The 23,187-nt window shown below is 45.2% G+C and overlaps 1 protein-coding gene across 2 annotated transcripts in view; it reads right to left on the bottom strand.

Annotated features, from left to right (window-relative positions):
* The window catches only part of PLEKHG5 (pleckstrin homology and RhoGEF domain containing G5), a 336,555-nt gene that overhangs the window by 95,851 nt on the left and 217,517 nt on the right, over window positions 1-23,187 (bottom strand). For both annotated transcript variants that reach the window (XM_063436446.1, XM_063436447.1), the window contains one exon: window positions 12,133-12,235. In XM_063436446.1, coding sequence (XP_063292516.1) covers window positions 12,133-12,235 — 103 coding nt within the window. The remainder of the gene's footprint in view (window positions 1-12,132; window positions 12,236-23,187) is intronic.

Below are 23,187 nucleotides of genomic sequence, written 5' to 3'. Positions count from 1 at the left end.
AGCATCGAGACCCAAAAACTAGCCCAACACCCTCCACTATGCCTGGCAGACACTCCGGCTTGAAACCCGACCCGAAAAAGAAGGGTGACAGGAGAGAAACCGGCAGATCGGTGGCCGACATGCTAACTACGCCGCGAGGCAGACAGGCCTCACAAGATGGCCGCCAGCACAGCCCGCGTGGATCCCTCTCCCCGGCCTCTACCACAGGCAGCGACATGCCAGAAACGCAATCAGGGGACCCTGCACAAATACTGGCTAAACTTCAGGAGGTGAAAAGCTTCCTTGCCAAGGAAATCTCCAACAGCACGAGAGAGGTCAAGGCAGAAATCCAGGCGCTGGGAGCCCGGACTGCGGCCCTAGAGGAAAAGATGGATCTGGTCACACAGGCCCATAACAACGCCGCATCCTACTCAAGAGCAATGGAACAGCGGATCTGTGAGTTGGAACTTACGGTGGAAGACCTCGCCAACCGCTCCAGACGCAATAATGTGAGACTCAGAGGCCTCCCCGAAACAGCCGCGGAAGGGAACCTGGTGAGCAAAATGGAGCACTATTTCAAGCACTTACTCCCAGATATCCCTGATACTTACTGGGCAATCGATCGAGCACACAGAGCGCTCAGAGCCCGTAGAACGGAGGGACAGGCACCGAGAGACATCATCATCCGCTTTCATTACTACTCCACAAAAGAAGCGGTGATGAAGTATGCTAGGACCACCGAGCTAAATTATCAAAACTCTATCATCCCCTTATACCAGGACTTTTCCCCTACCACTCTGCAACGCAGGAGAAACTGGAGACCCCTGACAACTCTGCTTCAAGAGCGGGAAATCAAATACACATGGGGACACCCCTTCAAGTTGGTGGCTTTCAAGGCCGGGACTACCTACACCCTGCAGCCAGGAGGAGACCCACTAAGATTCCTTCGGAGCCTCCAGATAGAACCACCAAGAAGCTTTGCCCTATCCGGGGAAACACCGCCCGAGCTTGAAGATCTACCCGCAGACTGGACAGTCGTCAAAGCAGCTAAAACCTCGACGGACCGCCACACCTGAGACCCTCAGTGGTCACCTCACAATCACCTATGACTCACTCTCCCAACCTGCCGGGACCCGGTCCCTAGGGAGAGAAAGACTCACCTGAACTGCCGTACACCTCATCGCTGACGGCTGATAGGTATCGTGCGCTGCCTTTGCCTAGTTGAGGTTTTCTACATGGGGAGTGCCTGTGTACTGTATGTTGGGATATGATGACCCCCACACGGAGTACCCCAACGTGCGGTGCACTACCAGTTCATTGGGGCACCCCTCCCCCCAAGACCCACCCGCAAACTGGACAATCGTCAAAGCAGCTAAAGCCTCGACGGACCGCCACACATGAGACTCTCAGCGGTCACCTTACAACCACCTAAGGTTCACTCTCCCAACCTGACGGGACCCGGTCCCTAAGGAGAGAAAGACTCACCTGAACTGCCGTACACCTCACCGCTCTCAGCTGATTGGTATCGTATGCTGCCTTTGCCTAGTTAATGTCTTCTATATGGGACTTAATTTTTTGCACCCAGCTCTGAAGGAGCGATCCGTGGAGGTGGGGTGTGCTTGTATGCTGTATGTTGTGATATGATGACCCCCACACGGAGTACCCCAACATGCGGCACACTGCCAACTCATTGGGGCACCCCCCCCCTCCCCCCTCCCTCCCCCCTCCCTCCCCCCCTCCCTCCCCCCCCCCTCCCCCCCTCCCTCCCCCCTCCCTCCCCCCCTCCCCCCCTCCCCCCCTCCCTCCCCCCCCCCTCCCCCCCACACAGGGGAGAGGGGGTCAAGACAAACTCCTCCATACCTTTCTACAACGCACTGGACTAATGGATGCGTGGAGACTTCAACACCCAGACACCTTAGACTATACATACTACTCCGCACCCCACACTACATACTCCAGAATAGACAACCTTCTCCTCAACGGAGCGGGCATGGCAAAACTAATACACTCAGAAATTAACAATATCACATGGTCGGACCATGCAGATGTGACTATAACCTTAGGCATAGGTCAACATCGCAACACATGGACATGGAGACTCAACACGGACCTACTCTCTGACAACGACATATCCGCCACTACCCGACTGAAAATCTTAGACTACTTCACCACTAACGACACGGAAGACATCAACCCGACCGCATTGTGGGCAGCCCACAAAGCGGTGTTACGGGGACACCTCATACAGGCAGCCACACATAAAAAACGAACCAAAACGAAACGCCTCCTAGAGTTACAAACCACAATGAGGAAACTAGAGCAACGACATAAGCAGGCGCCCACAACCACCATATACACAAAACTACAAACCATACGTCACGCTATAAAAGAACTCACCATAGCAGACATAGCACGCTCCTTAGTCTGGTCCAAGCGCTTTTTCTATGAAAAAGCCAACAAAATGGACACACTACTTGCAAGGACCCTCCGACCCAGACCAGGGCGTAAACCCATAACCACGCTGCGAACAGCTGCCAATGACCTGGTACACACCCCGAAAGATATCAATAGCACGTTCACCGAATATTTCCAGAACCTATACAACCACACACCAAGGGAAGGGGAAGCGCAGACACAATATACCACACGCATAACAGAATTCCTGACCCAATTAAACCTCCCCCAGGTGTCCACAGTGGAGGCCAACATCCTAGAGAGCCCCATCACACAGGAGGAGGTAGAATCGGTGATAGCAACCCTTCAAGGTCGCAAGGCACCGGGCCCGGACGGGTACGACATGGGCTATTACAAAAGGTATAAACCGGAACTAGCCCCCTACCTCACCAAATTATACAACCACTTCCTCCAAGGCGGCACCCCAGACCGCGACATGGCCACGGCCAACATAATTTTAATCCCCAAACCGGACAAAGACGGAACACTAGCCACTAATTACAGACCTATATCACTTATAAACGCGGACTTAAAAATATTCGCAAAGATACTGGCGAGGAGACTAACCCCATTGCTCCCAAAATTAATACACCCAGACCAAGTAGGTTTCATGCCAGGGCGCCAATTATACGAGAATACACGCAGAGGAGCTGATCTGATGTGGCTCATGTCTAACTCTAAGTCACCAGCCCTGGCATTGTCCCTTGACGCAGAGAAGGCCTTTGACAGGGTCCAATGGTCTTTCCTGTTCCAATTATTACAATTACAAGGCTTCCCGGACACATACATCACTGCCATAAAAGCCCTATACACAGACCTACAGGCACAAACCATTATAACGGGCGCCCCGAGGACACCATTTCGAGTGAGCAATGGTACAAGACAGGGTTGTCCCTTGTCGCCGCTGTTATTCGCGATAGTACTTGAGCCACTCCTGCATCTCATCAGAACAGATCCAAATATTAAAGGGGTGCAAATTGGGGGGGAGCAATTTAAAACAGCAGCATATGCGGACGATATCCTCCTCACACTGACAGATCCGATTCCCTCAATGGCGAATCTGGAAAAACTACTTCAAATTTACGGGGAGTTATCCGGGTACAAATTCAATCTCACCAAATCAATAGCACTACCATTTTACATTCCCGAACGAGAGTTACAATACATTAGACGTACGCACCACATCAAAACGTCAACGACCACACTCACATACCTAGGCGTCAGGCTAACCGCAGACCACAAAGCACTTTACCAACACAACTATACACCGCTGCTCAACAGACTTAAGACAGACCTAGACAACTGGACAGACAAACCGATTACATGGCTTGGCCGGTTACACTCAGTAAAAATGAATATACTGCCAAGACTACTATTCCTCTTCCAAGCACTCCCAATCCGGGTCACCAAAAATGACCTAGCAGACACACAAAAAGCAATAGATGCCTTCATATGGCAAAGAAAAAGACCCAGGATAGCCAAGGCAACTCTGTATAACCCTAAATGGAGGGGAGGTTTAGGTATGCCACACCTGCACCATTACTACAAGGCCGCACAATTGGCTCAAATAGCTCACTGGCACTGCCCGACTAATCAACGTAGGTGGGTGGACATAGAATCCCTCATGACAGGAGCAGACCTACCGCAATTCCTAATATGGGTGCCCAGAGAACATAGAGTACTCCTACGGACAGAATGCCCGGCGATCCTTAACTCCCTAAGCTTATGGGACAGAGTCGCAAAGAAACTTAAACTCACAGACTTACTGTCACCAATGACTCCGGTCTTGCGCAACAGAGCGTTCCCACCCGGACTGAGGGCACGAGAGTTTCAGGGCATAGAGGCCACAGGTCTACAACGCTACACACACCTGTATTCAAACAACCAATTAGTTACTTACCAACATCTACAATCCCTGGCCCCACTAAAAACAAGTGACTTCTTCAGGTATCTCCAGGTACGGGACTTCGCACAGACCAGAGAAGTCAGAACGGCAAGAGCCAAGCCGCTCACCTTCTATGAGAAATTTTGCTTGCAAGAGCGTATGCCAACCAAACTAATCTCGCTATTATACAATCATATATGCCTAGAATCAGGGACCTGGGGCAATCAGACATACACAGACAAATGGGAGACGGACTTAGGGGAGACATTAGACGGGACGGACTGGCAGGATATCTGGGAGGCCAATGCAAAAGTTTCCGTATGCACGGCCCTCCAGGAGCAATCTTACAAAATACTACTCCGGTGGTATACGACCCCTGTTAAACAATGCCATATGCAACTAAGTCCCACAGACACCTGCTGGAGGCTCTGTGGAGAGAAGGGCACATACATCCACATGTGGTGGCACTGTGTCAAGGTTAAAGAGTACTGGGGAAAAATTACAGACCTAACCTCGAGCATAATGCAACGTAGGATAACACTTGACCCGTGGGCTTGCCTACTATCACGGCCAACGGAGGGGCTAAATAAACACGACCAAAAGCTGTTAAATATGCTTAACCTGGCAGCTCGTAGAGCATTAGCACAATATTGGATAAAACAAGAAGTACCCCCGATCTCCCTAGTCCTCTCCAAAATCAGGGATAATTACCTAATGGACAAGCTAACTGCACAGGTTCGCGATTCCAATGCCTCCTTACAAAAAACTTGGGCGCTCTGGGAACAATATGACATATAACAAACCAGCATAACCCCATAACCGACAGTCGTGAAGATACAACTTACAGCATGACATACCCAATGTTACTGATTTTACAGTTCTTGTCATACACTGTACATATATTACCTTATTTTATTATATGTTATTTTGATAGTTATTTTATACTTGTATATGTCTCACTGCACAATAGTCTTCAATGAATGTATATACCTACGAATTGAGACGAAATCTAAATTTAAATACATGTGGACTCGGCACAACACAAAGATATGTCTGAAAGGCTTCTGCGCAAGCCAATTGAGAAGTATTTTCTATGTACTAACATACCCTTCCTTTCTGTATTGCAACTTTTAAGATGATTCTATTGATTGGGCCTATGCGTAGGCCAAAAGAAATATGATGCAATGTGCCAGTCGACATTTAAATAAAGAGTTGAAAAAAAAAAAAAACAAGGAATGCATAGCTTGTATTTAAACATGTAATAAAACAAAATAAATCTTGTTTATAGATTACTTTTCAGACAAACTTAATAAATTTAAATTCTGTAAATGTAAACAATTTGTCATTAATTAATTTTTACAACTTCTTTTATAGACGTTTTTAGGAAGGAAAAGTTTTAGATAGTATACATTGTCATTTATTGTCAAATGTTAGTATAATTTTTTATTTTTTTTAAATGTTCCGCAGGTGTGAAAAAAATAGATAATTGAAAATAATCAAATGTCCTATTCATAGGTATTTGGTAGGATCCTGAAGGTATTACTAGAAGTACAGCTTACTGAAACTGGCAAAATAATGCAAAATAAACGTCTGTATTTGAGCATAATACTCATATCCAGTACACACATTTAAAGCACATATTTCTGAATAAAATGTATTTAAAAGTGCTATAGCAATCTTTATAAATCTCTGGAATGCTAATGCAATACAGTGAAATGGGAGAGCCAATTAATCCCTCCCCTTCTGACTGTAGGAATGATGGAACCCATTGAAACGTCCTTTACTATTTGGAAGGTTGAGTGTTGCTGACAGTTTTCGCATACCGTACTTGCAGACATTAAATGAGTGGCCAGAGACACTTGACAGATAATTGTATTCCTCTGCAGGCTGAGAATAATTCCTGTAGTGTAAGTGAAGATGAGCGAGGATGTATTTACTAAATTTCATTTTGCAAAGTAAATACTTTTACATGATTTTGGGAATAAATAGGTTAAGTGATGCCAGGGATTCTATCCACTAAACAGTAATTTATGGAGTACTGACTACTAATTTAGGGTAAAAAAGTTGCAAAATAGTTCCCCATTCAGATGAATTAAAGATGTGTTTCCTTTTGCATATTGTAGCCTAAATTTTGGTTGTCACTTATCCAGGGCATGAGTTTATATCTCGGGTGTTACATAACAGACAGGCACAGAACACCCCTAGAGTCAAAAAAAACTTTACATCCTGGCATTCCTAATACCATCTTGCATGCATAGTGCAAACCAACAAACAAAAACAAAAAACTGCAGGGTAGTAATAAAATAATATAATATGACATGCATTTAAAAAGAATAGAAAACCTACAGAGAGAGACTATACTTGTCATTAAGAAAAAGCAAATCAGTAAAAACTGAACAAATTACTAGGAAATGCTTGAAAGAGACAAACCTGCCCATCAAAGCATTGTGATTGGTTGGCTTCCAAAGCAACCATCTACAGACTAGTGGAGTTTCTGGAGTTGGGAGCTCATCAAAGCTGCATTTGAAAACAGCCACTAAGTCTCCTCCTTTGTCCTGAACCACCATCTGCTTCCCTGCAGTACCCCCTAACTCGGGCACCAGGTCACACAAGCTCCCTCTGTCCCTGGTGGTCCGAGCTGACCTATATGTTCCCCAGTGGTCCTGTGCTGGGCAATATGTTCCCTTATGGTCCTGTGGTGAATAGCAAGGAGTGCACATCCTGTTGCTACAGATCATAGCTTCTCCTACATGGTTCCTGCGCTCAATGTTGAGTCAGAGCGCAGGTTGGGAATCCCGGAGGCTGCACTCGGACTTACTAACTAAGCACCGGAGCCGAGAGGGAGAGGATATTATGGTAGACAGCTCCTCCATTGGACTACCAGGGAATACTTTTCACTTAACATGCTGGTCTCTGCTTGCTTAATATTGTTAGACATCCAGAGTGATCCCTAGCTCTCCCACCCCAAAGGCTAGGCCTGGTGGCAGAAATCGCTATAGGATTCTTCAGCACCAATATATAAAGAAATCAAAAAAGGGGACAAAAATGTGTTTTGTTTTTGTTTTTATCATTATTATTTCTTAATATCCTATTTCTAAGAAACAAATATTATATTGTTGTCGAGGTAGACATTTCATAAATCTTTAACAGACAAATCCAACAACACAATACATCTATTTGTGTTTGTTACAATTCTCAAGTTCTTGTTTGGGTGGCTGAGCCTGATAGGTATTAATATTGGTTACCCAATTCCAAAGGACATTGCCCGTCTATAAATGCAATGGGGCCTGACCACTTTCACCACGGAACACAATAGGACCCCTCTAATATTGCAGATCCAATGGTTTTAACGTTAAGTTATGTTTACAATTACATTTTTGTTTGTATAAAATTAAAAAGGTTGACTGAATGTACTCACGTAACACCACAACAACTGCAGCAATGCATGACTGTTCTGTGTCATCTTCACATTATGTACATAACTATGCATGAAGCTTTCCTGAACTTAGGATTCTGCGCAAGCCTCGGTGTACACTAATATCTGAATCTTTCAAAAATAAAGATAAAAAAAAAAATAGCGCAGCTTTGTATTTGCTTTGCAGCTGGGGCGAGGCAGAGAATTCTCTACTGGGCAGTATCTACCGACACCCTATGAGGTAGAATTAACAGGAAGTAGAAGAGAATAGATGTGTCAGTGCACGGTCTAATGATTTTGAACTGGGCATGGATAGAAAAACATTTACGGACTTCCAAGAACAATATATGGTGTGTTAGAGACATCTCCCCTGGAGCAAGCACTTTATTTTTTCTGATGACTACTCAAAAACAGGCGTAAGCTTAAAGGAACACTCCACGCAGCATCCTACTACAGTTCACTGTGGCTATAAGGCTTGGAGTATTCTGGAACTCTCTCAGAGCCATCTGTCAAACCATTTTAGAATAGTTTTAAAACATACTGGAGTCCTTCAAGTGCCGTATCTAAGAGGTCTCTGGTTGCAGCGAGGGAGTTCAGTCTTCCTGCTCCTCACTGCTCCCTCGCGTGCGCCCTCTGTAGTGATGCCGGGTGCCGGAATATGACATCATTCCGGCACCCGGCATCACTAAACTGCGCACATGAGGGAGCAGTGAGGAGCAGGAAGACTGAGCTCCCGAGAGAAGATCCCCATTGGACCTCAGGGAGAGGCCCCACACCAGCTCCCAAAGGTACGGAGCAATGAAGAAAACGATGTTAGTGTGTGTGTGTCTGTCAGTGTGTGTGTGTGTGTATGTGTGTCTGTCAGGCACTGTGTGTGTGTCTGTCAGTGAGTGTGTCTGTTGGTGAGTGTGTGTGTCTGTCAGTGTGTGTTGGTCAGTATTGCGATGGCTGCGGCTGGACAGTGGAAGACCTGGAGGTGCACATTCCGACGTGATATCAATGTGATCCACCTTCACAGGTTTTCAAGGAGTAGCGGGAGGATCCGCTTTGGCACAGGGTGCAGACGGCACCATTGGGGGTATACCAGAGGCTGGACTCCAGAGTTGCATACTGGCAGTGGCAATGTGAGTAGAGTCTGCTTGTTGGCTAATATTGGGGTTTAGTAGAGTGGGTGCTGGGATTTAGTAGAGGGGGTGAGACACAGGTATTTAGTATTAGGGGGGGACTGGGATTTAGTACAGAGGGAGGCGACTGGGGTTTAGTAGAGGGGGGGCTCGGGTCTAGTGGAGGGGGATGCTGTTTTTTTTTATACTGTACTTTTTTTTCTATGAAAATGTAAGGTTTTGGGGTTTATTTGCGGCCCACATAAACTTAAACTTTGTTTATTTGGCCCGTGGTAGCCTTTGAGTTTGACATGCTTGCAGTACAGCTTCATTTGTAAATGCAATCTATTATCAAGGAAGGGGGAAGGGACATGGCTATCGCACCATAACCACTTCAGGCAGCTGAAGTGGTTTTAGTACTTAGTGAGACCCTATAATGTCGTTAATAAAGTATGATTAATCAACATAAATTGTACATACTGTAGGGTAACCTTTCACTAGTGTTGTCAATCAACATGGAAACGTAATACGTGTCCTGTAGAATATAGTGAGCATGGCAGCAATAGGTTAAATGAGGCACTGTTCAAATGAGCTTGCAATCTAGAGGATAAACTAAAAGTAACATTCGTATTTGAAACTGGTTTGAATGAATCAGCATGATTCTGGACAGGATCAGAACATGTGTCTGCATATTGCGATTTTGACTTCTCTATTATCACCCAAATTCTATTGTCTCCTGCAAATTGATGCCAGAGAGAGTAGATGGTTTTTATGCTGGTGAAAGCTTTCCTTTTAACAGTGCCAATCCTTGTGTTTTATAGGGTAACCATTAGACGTGGAAGGGCATCCTGTCTTGGAATTTAACCCACAGTATTACATACTCAAGACTGCAGTGTGATAGCTACACAATAGCCGCTAAGAGGTTCAACTTTTTTTTTTTTCTAGGTCGTAGCACTGGAAAATAATCTGCTTTAATGTCTTCTCTTACTCAGAGGGTTAAAACAAAGCTCCCCTGAGAAGCATCAGAAGAGCCAATGGTAAAAAAAAAAAAGGGGGGGGGGGGCTTTCAAAGTAAATGCATCCCATTCAAAGATATTTCTAACTGAAAATAAAAGTCATTCACTTTCCGAGAGATAACAAAGAATGTTTTTGCTTCAGCTTTAACATAAAACGACACGTCTAAAGGGTTTTATTTATGAGACGGCGTGCACATTCAAAAAGGAACTTTACTCCAATAAAAATTCCCCACTTTCTTTACTTGATGAGCTATTTATATGGAATTACAGGGGTCACCCCGTCCTCCTGTCTGCCTATAAAAAATCAAGAGGAGAAATTCTTTGCCCAGGGGGTTTTCAGTAGCATTTATTATACGAGGAAGAGTTTTCTTGTCATTACAATTCCGTTGCAGCTGTGCATGTATTGCCGTGTGTGCAGTAACCCTTAGAGATCTTGGAAAGAAATGACGTTTACATAATAATCACGGGTGCCCTCAGAAGGCACCTAGAACAAGTATGCTCGAAGGAAGAATCGGGGACTCTTATCATTTGCAAAAGATTAAAATAAGCAAAAGATACATGGTCTTCTTAAAGTTTGGGTTTCTTTTTAACAGTTAAAAATCAGCTAAGAATATAACTATCATCAATGTCAATATATTTAAAACCCATCTGAATTACTGTTGAGAATTGAATAAATTGCTCTTATGGATGTGCCCTATGTATCAGTGGCAAGAAACCTTGGCCATCTCATCTTTGAATAGTAGTCAAATGTGGCAATGGGATATATACCCCAGAACCACAAATCTTTATCCTGCGCTCTCTTCAGCGTGCTCCAGTACACTCAGCAGGGGATGTGATATGGTTTAATCTTCAGTTGCCCCAAGCTTCCTTATAAGAGGAGCCAAGAGAAGAAATATAAAGAGCGATATGGGGAGCTGGGTATAAAAATCTTTTTGTCCTTCCGCTTTCTTCTACACTAATTGTTTTAATCCCGTAATACATTTGTACATGTCATGTCTGTTTTGGTTTAGGTTTTTTTGGGGGGCGGGGTGGCATAGCATCTGTAGACAACTTAAAGGGACACAACAAGCTATCATACCTGTTGAAAAGTGTAGAATATGTTATTATTTAAGCTGGTGATTTTTTTTTTAAATCATGTTTTCCCCCCATAAGAATATCACTTCTATACCCCCCACAAGTCTGCAGTGTTTAAAGGGACACTCCAGTCTCCTAAAGCACTTCAGCTTGCTGAAATTATTTAGGTTTAACTGTATGTCCCTGTAGGCTTATTTCATAAAAGTCCAATTTCAAGAGAAGTCAGCAAATGCTCTTTAGTAACACCTCCAAGCAGACAGGAGAGTTTTCTGCTTTACTTACTTTGAACTATTGTTCAAAGCGGAAGCGAGTGCTTTCATTTATATTACTTCTACTTTAAAAGCATTGCTAGTGTGCCCCAATGCTTCTCGATGAGAACCATCCGATTGGACATAAGTCATCAGTAATGATGACTTCACAGAAGAATGGCACTAAGGAGATGCTACTGGAGCAGGAATAAAGGGGAGTTAAATTGATTTTAATGCTTTTATTGTAGAATCGGTGTCCCAATAATCTAAAGAGTTCAAGGAACACTCAAATTAAAAGATATCTCTCTCTCTATATCTCTGAAAATTACAATTTACTTCTTAAAAAAAATAATAAAACAATTAGATATGAGCAAAAATTAATTTAGTCCATAATCAAAGCGATTTGTTCAAATCAAACGCCTTTTAATCCATACCCCACTGAAAGAATCCATCTGGGAAATAAATGGTCAAATTGTTTAGCTGGGCTGTTGATTAAAAAGGCTTTTGATTCAGACAACTCATTTGTTTATGGACTGCTTTAGGCTTCTATTACCCAGTGAAAATGGCTTAATTCATATTTATTGTATTGGACTCATTGAGAGGTTACATCTCAGCCTTTCCTTGAATACATACATTAAGAATGTGATCCTGCAGGTCAGTTCTGAGCCAGCTCATTCTTTGGGTGCAGCTAGCTACAGCAATGTCTGATACAATGAAACTTGGCAGTAAAGGAATGTGGTTACATTTTTAAATACATGAAGTAGGGAATCGGTGAAAACCACAAGGGTAATTAAATGGGCAGACAGAGTAATTGTAAGTGTAGGCTAGACTGCTTTGAGGTGAAAGCTCAATACGTTTTTAAAACCATTTAGCTGATGAGAATAATATTGTGTCCTGACCCCATTATGATCCTTAAACATGTCATTTATTAAAGCCCTTTTAGTTAAGAGATGCTTACCCTTTTTCATCCATTAACTCCTCATCTTCCTCTTCTACGTCGGATGCTTGGCTGGTACGCGGAGGGCATGATCTAGTGGAGACGTTACGTGCCAGGATGGAACCTGCGAAAAAACAGAACAATATCGTCAATAAAGTGTTATTTCAAGGAATGGACATAAATGATGTTTATAATTATATAGGCCACAACATAGCAAGTACCATTAAACTGAATATAATAGATGGAGAAAATGGTTTGTGCAGTCTCAGGATCCTCAACAACATATGAAAAATGCACCACCAGCACTACACACAAACCTTTCAGCCACCATTCATGGGCTTGACGTTGCCTGCTGTGTCTTTTAATTTGTGTGTTGCAGTACTCCTAACCGGACATCCTTGGTTAAGCAAAGCGCATAATTAAATAATCTGAAACCGAGAAATACATTTTCTTTTGCAGCCTCTAATCAAAAATCCTAAACAGAGGATCGCACAAATAAAGACTGTTCTAACCACTTACACTGACGCGTTTCATGCATAGATCACATGCACAAAACATGTTGGGATAGAAGGGTCAGGATAGTTTTTTTATTATTGGAGCGTCTGTTTATTGCTTATGCAATAAAGAATTTTCTATATTTGGTTGGAGGCTGCTGTACAATTTGTATAAATAAAAATGTACCTCTCTGCGTCAGATTATGTAAATCAGTCTCAGGATCCAAACAAATGTTATGCTTTCAAGCCACCAGTGTTCAGAGAGTCAGATGACTCATTTTAACCAACATGAAATAATGAAAAATAGTTTAAATTGTAAGAAATATCCAAATATATAATAGAGAAACATAAATGGGAGAATGACTAAATACCCAGAATTAAATATTTCCCTAGTAATGTGATACAGTATTAAATGTGATAATCTTTACGAACAGAATCACATAATAAAATCTTGTGAAACCATTGCAAAATATTAAGCTTAATTATAAAAATATATTTTAATTTGATACAGATTAAATTGTTGTAAATTCCAAAAGAAAAACGATTCTTTCTGTAGCAGAGAGAACCCACGGTTGTATCCGTTTACATGAGCCAGTCATATAAAGTCTACTAATTTAAAACTTTTATGAAAGAAATATGTACAACAAATAAAATTACTGTATTTATGATGCAAATAAAAAATATGGAGTTTTCATGTCTAAAGACATACACTGATCAGCCACAACATTAAAACCACCTGCCTAATATCAGGCATGGACTCCAGCCTCTGAACATATTCTGTGGTATCTGGCATTAGCAGATCCTTTAAGTCCTGCAAGCTGCAAGGTGGGGCCTCCATGGATCGGATTTGTTGTTCCAGCACATCCCTCAGATGCTCAATCGGATCGAGATCTTGGGAATTTGAAGGCCAAGGCAACACCTTGAACTCTTTGTCATGTTCCTCAAACTATTCATGAATTATTATTTTTTAGCAGAAAGAGGCACCATTGACACGAAGGAGTGTCCGTGGTCTGCAATAATCTCAAGGTACGTGGTACGTGTGAAAGTAACATCCACGTGAATATCAGAACCCAAGATTTTCCAGCAGAACATTGCCCAGAGCGTAAGACTGCCTACGCCAGTCTGCCTTCTTCCCATAGTGCATCCTGCGGTCATCTCTTCTCCAGGCAAATAATGCGCACATACCCTGACATGCACCAGATCTAAAAGAAACTGTGATTCATTATACCAGGCAACCTTCTTCCATTGCTCCATGGTCCAGTTCTGATACTTTTCGGCGGTGAACAGGTGTCATTATGGGCACACTGAGCAACCACAGCAAAATGCAATGCACCGTGTGTTTTGACACCTTTCTGTCATAGCCAGCATTAAATGTTCAGCAATTTGAGCTACAGTAGCTCTTCTGTTTGAGCAGACCAGATGGGCTAGCTTTTGCTATTCACGTGCATCAATGAGCCTTGGGCACCCATGACCCTGACACCGGTTGTCCTTCCTTGCACCACTATTAGTGCCCACTGCCCAGTTTTGGTTGAAGGATAAGTCTTCCCTGCCCCAGGCTGTCCTTTATCAAATGAAAGTTAACTTTGTCATGGATAAATTGATTGCACGTCAGGAACTCAATTCAATCATTTCAGAAAATCTGATCATTATAGGAAGAATTTACTGGTCTGAGTGTCTCTCAGAGGCTCAGGTCAACAATGTTGCCCCCCTTTCTGACAGCAGCAGCTCTCTTTAATCTTTAATCTCCTATTCCTATGTGGATGCAGGGAGTATTGTGCCCATGCTTGTTTCTAGGTGTGTTGTAGTTGCCTTTAGGGGTTAGGTGGGTCTCTGGGCTCCAAGCGCATTTAGCAGCTAATTTACTGGTTGATGGCAGATGTTTTTAGAATTAAATTATGCCAGGTGTTGGACTGTGTAAAGCATTCATTTAAATGTTATCATGTCGGAATATTGGCAGCATCTTGTAAAAAAAACCTGAGCCTTTATCAAACAATTTTCTAGTCCAAGGAAGTAATGACATTTCAGGAAACAAAAAACACGAACCTGATGGGGGAGGTAGGTTTATTAATTAATTTAAGAAAACCAGATTTTCCCATAAACAGCAGTTGCTTATAAAAATGCATTGTGCAAGACAGTGATGATTTTAATGTAATTTATTTAACGTTCCTCCTTAGTTATCCTGTACCCATAATTCTTCTTGCAGGCAGATGGTTAAAATAAATGACCCTTAAATCAAGATTCCAATTGAATGGACAGCAGCCATATACTGACACCCCTTTCTCTATCTGACAGCTCAAAGAGCTTAATGTGATAGCGACAGGGCCCGATGTATATGTAGGTGGAGTGCTCAAACATCCCCTACACCCCTTCCTAAAACAAACAATAACAAAAAACAAAACTGTTCTCTGTTTGTTACACACATTGGAGGAGAGGACAAAGGTGCAGGAAGACATACCCTATGATTAAATCCATTTAGTGATCAAATAAAAAAAACATAACTGTTAGGGTAAGGGTAGTCATCCCAAATAGATGGGTGACTTAGGCAACCGCCTAACTCTGCCATTTGACAAATACAGCCCTGTTTAGTGGATAGCGCTTAGGCCTCCTAAAATGTCAACTTTTGTTCAAAGGTTGGAGTTTAGTAGACAGACCCTACTGAAAGTATTTTGTTGACCTCTCAAACACATGATTGCTCTATTGTGGCCTCTTATTTATTTAGGTGATTTATTATTTAATTAGCTAAATAAGAACCATACGTACATTAATAAAATATTGTTTGGTACCTTAAGCTACAAAATCATTTGCACATTGTGGGAAAACACTTTAGACCTACACGGAAAATATTTAAGCATATTTTTCAATCCACCGTTACAAATGGAATTTGTGTCAGGATTTAGTATGGTTTGTCTGCTTTCCTGTCCAGACATTTATTCTAGAGATATACAACTCAAATTTTAGTGTTAAAGGGGGAATGGAGGCATTTCATTTTTTGTTTTGGCTTGAAAAGGAAATGTGCTGACGCTCTCAAAACTAGAATCTGATTTAACCATCTCAATGTTCTGTAGTGACCTCATTAACGAAACACTCCAACTTGTCTAAGACCCCTTTAAGAATCATCTTGAGTCCAATGAGTGCAGTTAGTTGCAGAATTAAATACTTCTCATTACTGTTCTTTTCTAATATAGTCTGGTATAAAGTACAATCAGAAAGCAATGTAAAAATCTGATCTCTTTTCTCTTTCACTAGACACCAAAGCACTTCCCCTCAACTTGGTTTGACTTCATAGACGGAGATTTAGGAAGTAGGTTGTCCATCACTGCTGCAGACATGCCGATGGCTGACGAGGCCAATGCCGGACAGGCAGATCCAACCGCAGCAGCTGCAAGGGAAAATCTAGTCTAACTTTGATGCCACAATGTCACAGTCCTTCCTCAGTTTTATTTTATTTTATTCTCAATATCTTTACTGCGTGCGTTCTCGAAGGACGAGATAGCCTGAATTATATATAGGATATTAGGGCAGGATGAACGTCCGAAAATATTTAGACACAGACACTCATCATCTTATTACTGCAGGAATTCTTCAAAGTGGGAAACTGTACCTCTTAACCCATAGAAAAGATATTCCTTTAAAAAAAAAAAAAACATCTCCATGGTTCTGCAATAATGTACATTACTGTTGTGCACAGTGTATAAAAGAACTCAACTGAAAAGTCTGATTTTAAATGGCATGCTAGAACAGTATTGTTCACTGACCATACAGGAAATCAATCTTAGAAAGATGTAAAAGTGCGATTATAAAAAGGATGTTAGTCATATAATTACTGTGTATTGTATGGCAATAGTGCAACATCAGCACCACAAAAGCCATCTGATGGTGTGATGCAGCGAGGCTCCATTTACAGAATGGATAAGTTTCAGCAGAAGCATTTACAACCCTCGGAAATACACAAAGAATCTTTCTGCCTTTTATTGTGTTATCTAACAGGACATTGTTTTGGAGAGAGATTTTCTAAATTTTTATCCCATATTGCTTTCTTATAATACAATGGCATTTACTGTAAACTAATAAAAATGGCGAGTCAAACAATAGAATATAGAAACTGCTTATCTGTTAGGTACAACATTTTTTGTGGGAACTAATTTCCTAGGATTTTTTACATAGTATATTTACTTATCCCCTGTATTTAAAAATAAATATATATAAAATATATTTAAATACGGGGGATAAGTAAATATAATATATAAAAAAAATAATTATATTTATGAGGTTTGAAGAATAAAATAAAGTAGAATTAAATGCCGCCTTTTCCTGCACATGACAGCCTCCGTCTTGACTCCCTGTCAGTCATTTTTGCACATGTCCATCAGCATAGCGAAAACAAAAAAGAGAAATTAAACAATGGAGACATTTATTGAGGTGCTGTGTTTTGAAAATGGTGCAATTTACTAAAAGTGAGGCAATCACTATGGAAATCAGTGGAACCATCAGCCACATTCTTTTGGTGATTTCTATCCTTTACATCTCTGTACCGCTTTTCAGTATACAACACTTTGATAAATCTCCTCAATTCTTTCTATTTAATCTTCTCATTTGCAATGAGTGCATTGGCTGTGCCCGAATCTCTAAGATCTAACCTCGTCCTACTATATAACGTTCTTAAACTACACCAGAACAATTACAGCTTAACTTAGTTGTTCTGTTGTCTATAGTATGTCCCTGCAGGCATTTTAATGTAAACAGTGACTTTTCAACACCACTAGTGTGACTAGCAACACCACTAGTGGCAGTCATTCAGATGGCCACTAGAGGTGCTTACTGGGTCAGTGCACTACTGATTTTCAGTGTCTACACCCCTTGCATGGAGACGCTGAACATTCCTCATAGAGATTCAATCCATTTCTATGAGGAGATGCTTATTGGCGCAGCACAGCGTTTTGCTAGGGGAAAGCATTTAATTGGCTGAGACAATCAATTCTGATGATCTCAGCCAAGGAGGCAGATCAGGGGTGGTTCCAGCACAGTTCTGGAGCAATGGTACTTTTTCTACTTTTTTCAGCGGGTCAAAGGGGGGCTTAAAATGTGTTTTTAAGGGGGCGTGGCTTGGACGTCGACCAGGATGGACGCATAAACTGTGAGCTCCGCTCCACCGGTCCGCCTAAAGCCCTTTTTATAAGCTTACTTTCGCTCTTATGGGTCGTAATCGTCGGGGTGACCCTCCCGGGACCCCCAGAGGCACGCAGAATAGCCAATCCCTAGGTCCGATGGACGGATTCCTAGTTACAACGACGGACGCACGAGGAGAGGCCGGAGGCCCCAAGATGGCGACCGCTCCCCAGCCACAGGGAGATCCCCCAGCCTCTACTCTAGAGAGCATCGGTGAGGAGATCCGCACGATTGCGGCATCTATGGCGTCCATGGCCACGAAGGCCGACCTCCTGGTCCACACCACTACAATCCAGGATGCTCTTCGGGCCGAGATAGCGGGCCTCCGGACGGAGGTCTCCGCACAAGGGACCCGGATACAGGAACTAGAACGTTCCCGAGAGACACATGCAAACAGACAAGCGGCAACCGACACGGCCCTATCCCGACAAGGCGAACTGCTCTTACAAATGCGCAGAGCAGTGGAAGATCTTGACAACCGTGGCCGCAGATGTAATATCCGAGTCCGCGGCATGCCGGAGGCGGAGGGTGAGGAACACATCGAAGACACCCTAACTGCACTTTTCAGGATGATCCTACCTGGAGATGCCCCGCTGGAAATCCGATATGACAGAGCACACAGAGCCCTAAGGCCTCGCTCAGCCGAGGAGGGCCCGAGAGACATTGTTTGCTGCGTCCATTCGTTTGCCACGAAGGATGCCATTATGAAAGCTGCCAGGGCGCAACCTACATGGGACTTTCACGGCACGCCTATTTCCCTGTTTAATGACCTGTCCCCAACAACTCTAGAAGCAAGGCGCGCACTGCGGCCCATCACCGCATTGCTCAGGTCCCACAACATACCATACAAATGGGGCTTTCCATTCGCATTGTTGGCGAGACACGGGAATGGCTGGGTGCCACTCCGCGGACCAGAAGAAGCTCCCGGTTTCCTGGAAACGCTGGATCTCCCTCCTGTGCAGATCCCGGACTGGATCCTGGGTCCCCTGGGGGCAGGCCGGGGACCACAACGCGCACTCCGCCGCCGCAGAGGCCGCTCACCACGAGAGCATGCAAACCACGATCATGAAGCCCGAGCACAACATTAGAAACAAGTCCCCTTCTGGACTGCCCGGTTACACAGGTACTGTTTCCCCGACATAAGACATGGCAAGCAAGAGCTCTGGCGGGCTGGCTCTCGCTTTCGCTTGCCCCTCACCCGACTCCCCCCTCCGTTCCTTCCTCCACCTTCCCCTTTTTACTTATGTTCCTAAGAGGCCATGCTTGGGATTACCAACGGGTGGGATCTGAGACTGCCTGCATTTTGGGAGGGCTGAGGGGTGATTTTGCAATATCCTACCTATGGCTTCGGCCCCCCCCCCCCCCCCCCCCCCGATCGATCAGAGGTTATCACCATGCATGTTGTTTTCCTGGAGAACTTACGGCGTGGAGCGCTCCTCCCCCCCCCTCCCCCCGAGGGGACATTAGCTGGGACTCCCATGTTGGACCTTTGGGAGGGGGGAGAGGGGGTGGCTGTGGGTATGTTGCTCCACTATACAATGGAGGTGGCCCACCGGGACTCATCTAACTCAGGGGCGGGGACATGAGACTTCTCTACCAGCCATCACCGATACTGGCCACGTACAGCACTGAATCGCCTGGTCGAGAGGGTCCACCTCCTACGGACATGTAACGTAAAATGTTCATCTTGCCACTCCGGTCATATTCTTGTTACTGTAAGCATTATGTGGGGTTTGTAATTTTTATAAATGGAAACATACGTCATGTTAATAGGGGTAGACATAGTCGGGAGATATGTTGCTGTACACCATCACGCACAATGTTTAGAACTGGGAGTTGAATACCACAAAGTTTAATATTGTACGGGGGGGTGGGGGGGGAGTGGGGGGGGGCGGGATACGAGCTTCCTCATTGGGGATTCACGGCTCATGGACTTTGGGGCAGCTCCCCCGCGTCTATGCGGTTGTGGGGGGGGTGGGGTGGGGGGGGGGATGGGGGGGTGCCCACTCACCTGACGTAGCTAACCAGGTCGCCCATGGGTTCCGCATAATAACGGGCGCGGGGGGTGTTGGCGGGTGAGGGGAGGTTCAAGGGGGGGGAAACTGATGTGCAGGTCCGGGGAACCAAAGAGGGGGGACACGGGGCGGGATGGCCCGGGAGGACACGTTAGATGTAATCCAGTTACCGGTTGGGTGAAACTGTTAATAACGTTATGCTTGTTTTTGATATAACTTCTTTGATGCAATACAGTTGACTTTGTATTAGCGTGACCCATACATCATAATCATGTCGCACTTGGGCTCGGACTCGGATGGAGCTGGACGGATCGGACTACATCTCACTCACACATATTGTAATACTCCTGGCGTAGACACCAATCACTGCTCTACACACCCACTTGCGCGACTCCCCCGAAGGAGCCACGGGCGTACTCTCACGCTGATCAGGCGATCGCGAGAGGCGTCTGGCCACTCCCAACGGGGCGCAGGTGTCCTTCCTATCGGAAGGCGACTTCGGGGCGCCACCACCTTTTAGCCCTGCAGGGACTAACCCTGGAGGGGGGTAGTGACGGACCACCCTCATTTTAACTTTTACCTACCATTCCCACTTACTTCACTCCTCAGATACACTAATACACACACACTCACACACAACACATACAGGTACTTGGTTCGGACACCGGCTGCCAACTGCTTGACCGGTACACCTGTAGACAGCAACAGACGGGACGTTTGGACCCTTACCCACACAAAACAGTGCGGGTGACCTACAGATAAAACGCTAGACACACAGAGACTCACAACACACCTGGGCCGCGCCGCCGCATCGGGGCTGGGTGTCGCTCAGCGGCCCCCCTAGTGGTTGAGTCCGACCCTAGAGAGGAGACAACATGGCGTACCGCAGCGCTCCCATGTCTGTATTGACACTCAACTGCAGGGGATTGAACATCCCAGAAAGACGCACCCACCTCCTGAGGATGCTGCGTCGACAAGGCACATCAATAGCGTTACTACAGGAAACGCATTTTAAAGAAGGAGCTGTTCCTAGGCTTCGCAATGCACAATACCCTCTAAGTTATTGCAATAACCACCCGTTAGCTCGCCGAGCGGGAGTGGCTATCCTGATCGCGGCTAACCTGGGGTTTCGAGAATTGGATAGACTGTCAGACGACCAAGGAAGATTCCTCTTCCTGAAGGGGGTGATAGCCGATAGAGTGTACACTCTGGCGTCTATATACGTACCTAACTCCAGGCAAGCGATGTTCCTTAGAAACACGCTACGTAAACTACAGGGGTTTTCCGAAGGGGCGCTAATAGTGGGGGGAGACCTCAATGTCCCCCTGGAACCACTCATAGACTCCTCCACCGGCCACTGCTGCATCCCGCAAACGCAGCTCAGATCCATCCGCAAATCCTTGGGGGAGCTCACACTAGTCGATTGCTGGAGGGCCATGCACCCGGACGATAGGGATTACACCCACTACTCTGCTATACACGATCGCTACTCCAGGATCGACTATATTTTAATCAAACAAGACGGGCTATCCCGACTACGAAAGGCTTCCATAGCCCCTGCGACGTGGTCAGACCACGGATCGGTCCAGGTGGAGCTAGAATCCCCGCTTTTTAAACCAGCGATTCGGACATGGCGCCTTAATGAAACGTTGTTACAAGATCCCTCAGTGAGAGATGAGATCTCTCAGGCGCTAGAACATTACTTTGAGGAGAATGGATCGGGAGATATGTCCCCAGTGACGGTGTGGGAGGCCCACAAAAGTGTCATTCGCGGCTCTCTCATCGGAATTGCTACCCGCAAACGGAAAGAGGCCACAAGAGCTATGACCGAACTTTATAACATCATTGCACGCCTGGAACTACAACACAAGCGATCTCAGTTGGTTGCCATCTATAGAGATCTGATGGAAGCCAGGCGGAACTTGAGAGCCCTTCTCACACAACGGTACCTCCGCTCAGTACAATCGTCGAAATCCTTCTTTTACACCCACGCGAATAAGGGAGGGAAGTACCTCGCTCGCCTCTTGAGAGGCGACGTGGTCCGCACCCAGGTGAGGAAACTTCGCCTGACGTCCGGCAGAGTCTCACAACACCCGGAGGACATAGCTGGGGAATTCAGGGCATATTATAACTCACTATACAACTTACGCTCAGAGGTAAACCCGATCCAACGAGGGGAAATGTCAACAAGGGCCCAAACGTATCTGCAGGAGCACGTAGGGAGACGGGCTACCCAAGAGGCGGCTTCCACACTAGACGACCCAATCACCACAGAGGAACTGGCGGCTGCCCTGAAAAACACGAAAACCGGGAAGGCACCGGGCCCGGATGGGCTTTCTACGGGCTATTATAAAAAGTTCGCCACTATATTACTACCTTGGCTAACACAATCGGTGAACAAGGTGGCGGAGGGGGGAACTTTTGGTGCAGAATCTCTATCGGCCACAATAACGGTCCTACTGAAACCTGGGAAGGACCCAGAACAATGCGGTAGTTACCGGCCGATATCCCTGCTGAATGTGGACACGAAGCTCTTCACGAAAACGTTGGCATCCAGACTACAGCGTCTCCTGCCGAGTCTTGTCCACGCAGACCAGACGGGATTTATCCCGGGCCGAGAAGCGCGGGACAGCACACTACGCCTGTTCTCTATACAGCACCATGCCCGGAAATATCGGAAGCGCCTTCTACTGCTGTCCACGGACGCAGAGAAGGCCTTCGACAGGGTAAACTGGGCCTACATGATCCAGGCCCTCCGACACATGGGGCTGGGGCAGAGGTTACTGGCGTGGATCTCTGCCTTATACAGCTCACCGAGAGCAGCGATACGCGTAAATGGAGCCTTGACCACGAGCTTTAACATCACGAACGGGACGAGGCAGGGTTGTCCCCTCTCGCCACTCCTCTTCGCCCTCTCCTTGGAGCCTCTTCTACAGGCGATCCGGGATAACCCTGACATTCACGGCTATTCATGGCATCATTCGGAACACAAAGTGGCCGCGTACGCGGATGACCTCTTATTCTTTGTCTCCCAACCGAGGCTCACGCTCCCGAGCCTACTGGCGGAATTCGACAAATTTGGCCAAATATCTGGGTTCAAGCTTAACCTAGCGAAATGCGAGACCTTAAATATCACCTTGCCCGTAACGGAATACGAGGATCTTCAGTCGCTCTTCCCGTTTCACTGGTGCACGGGAGCAATGAAATACCTCGGAATCTGGATTCCCACAGACCCAGGGGAGATTTACCAACGTAATTTCGAGCCTTTACTCCAAAAAATCGCACTAGACTTGGCAAAATGGGCATACCCACACATCACATGGCATGGCCGAGTCGCGGTGCTGAAAATGAACGTTCTACCACGGATTCTCTATCTTTTTCAGACGATCCCAATCGCAATA

Source organism: Pelobates fuscus, chromosome 11 (assembly GCF_036172605.1).
Source record: "Pelobates fuscus isolate aPelFus1 chromosome 11, aPelFus1.pri, whole genome shotgun sequence".
NCBI lineage: Eukaryota > Metazoa > Chordata > Amphibia > Anura > Pelobatidae > Pelobates > Pelobates fuscus.
Note: the sequence above shows the minus strand (reverse complement) of the source record. Positions and strands in the feature narration are given on the sequence as shown.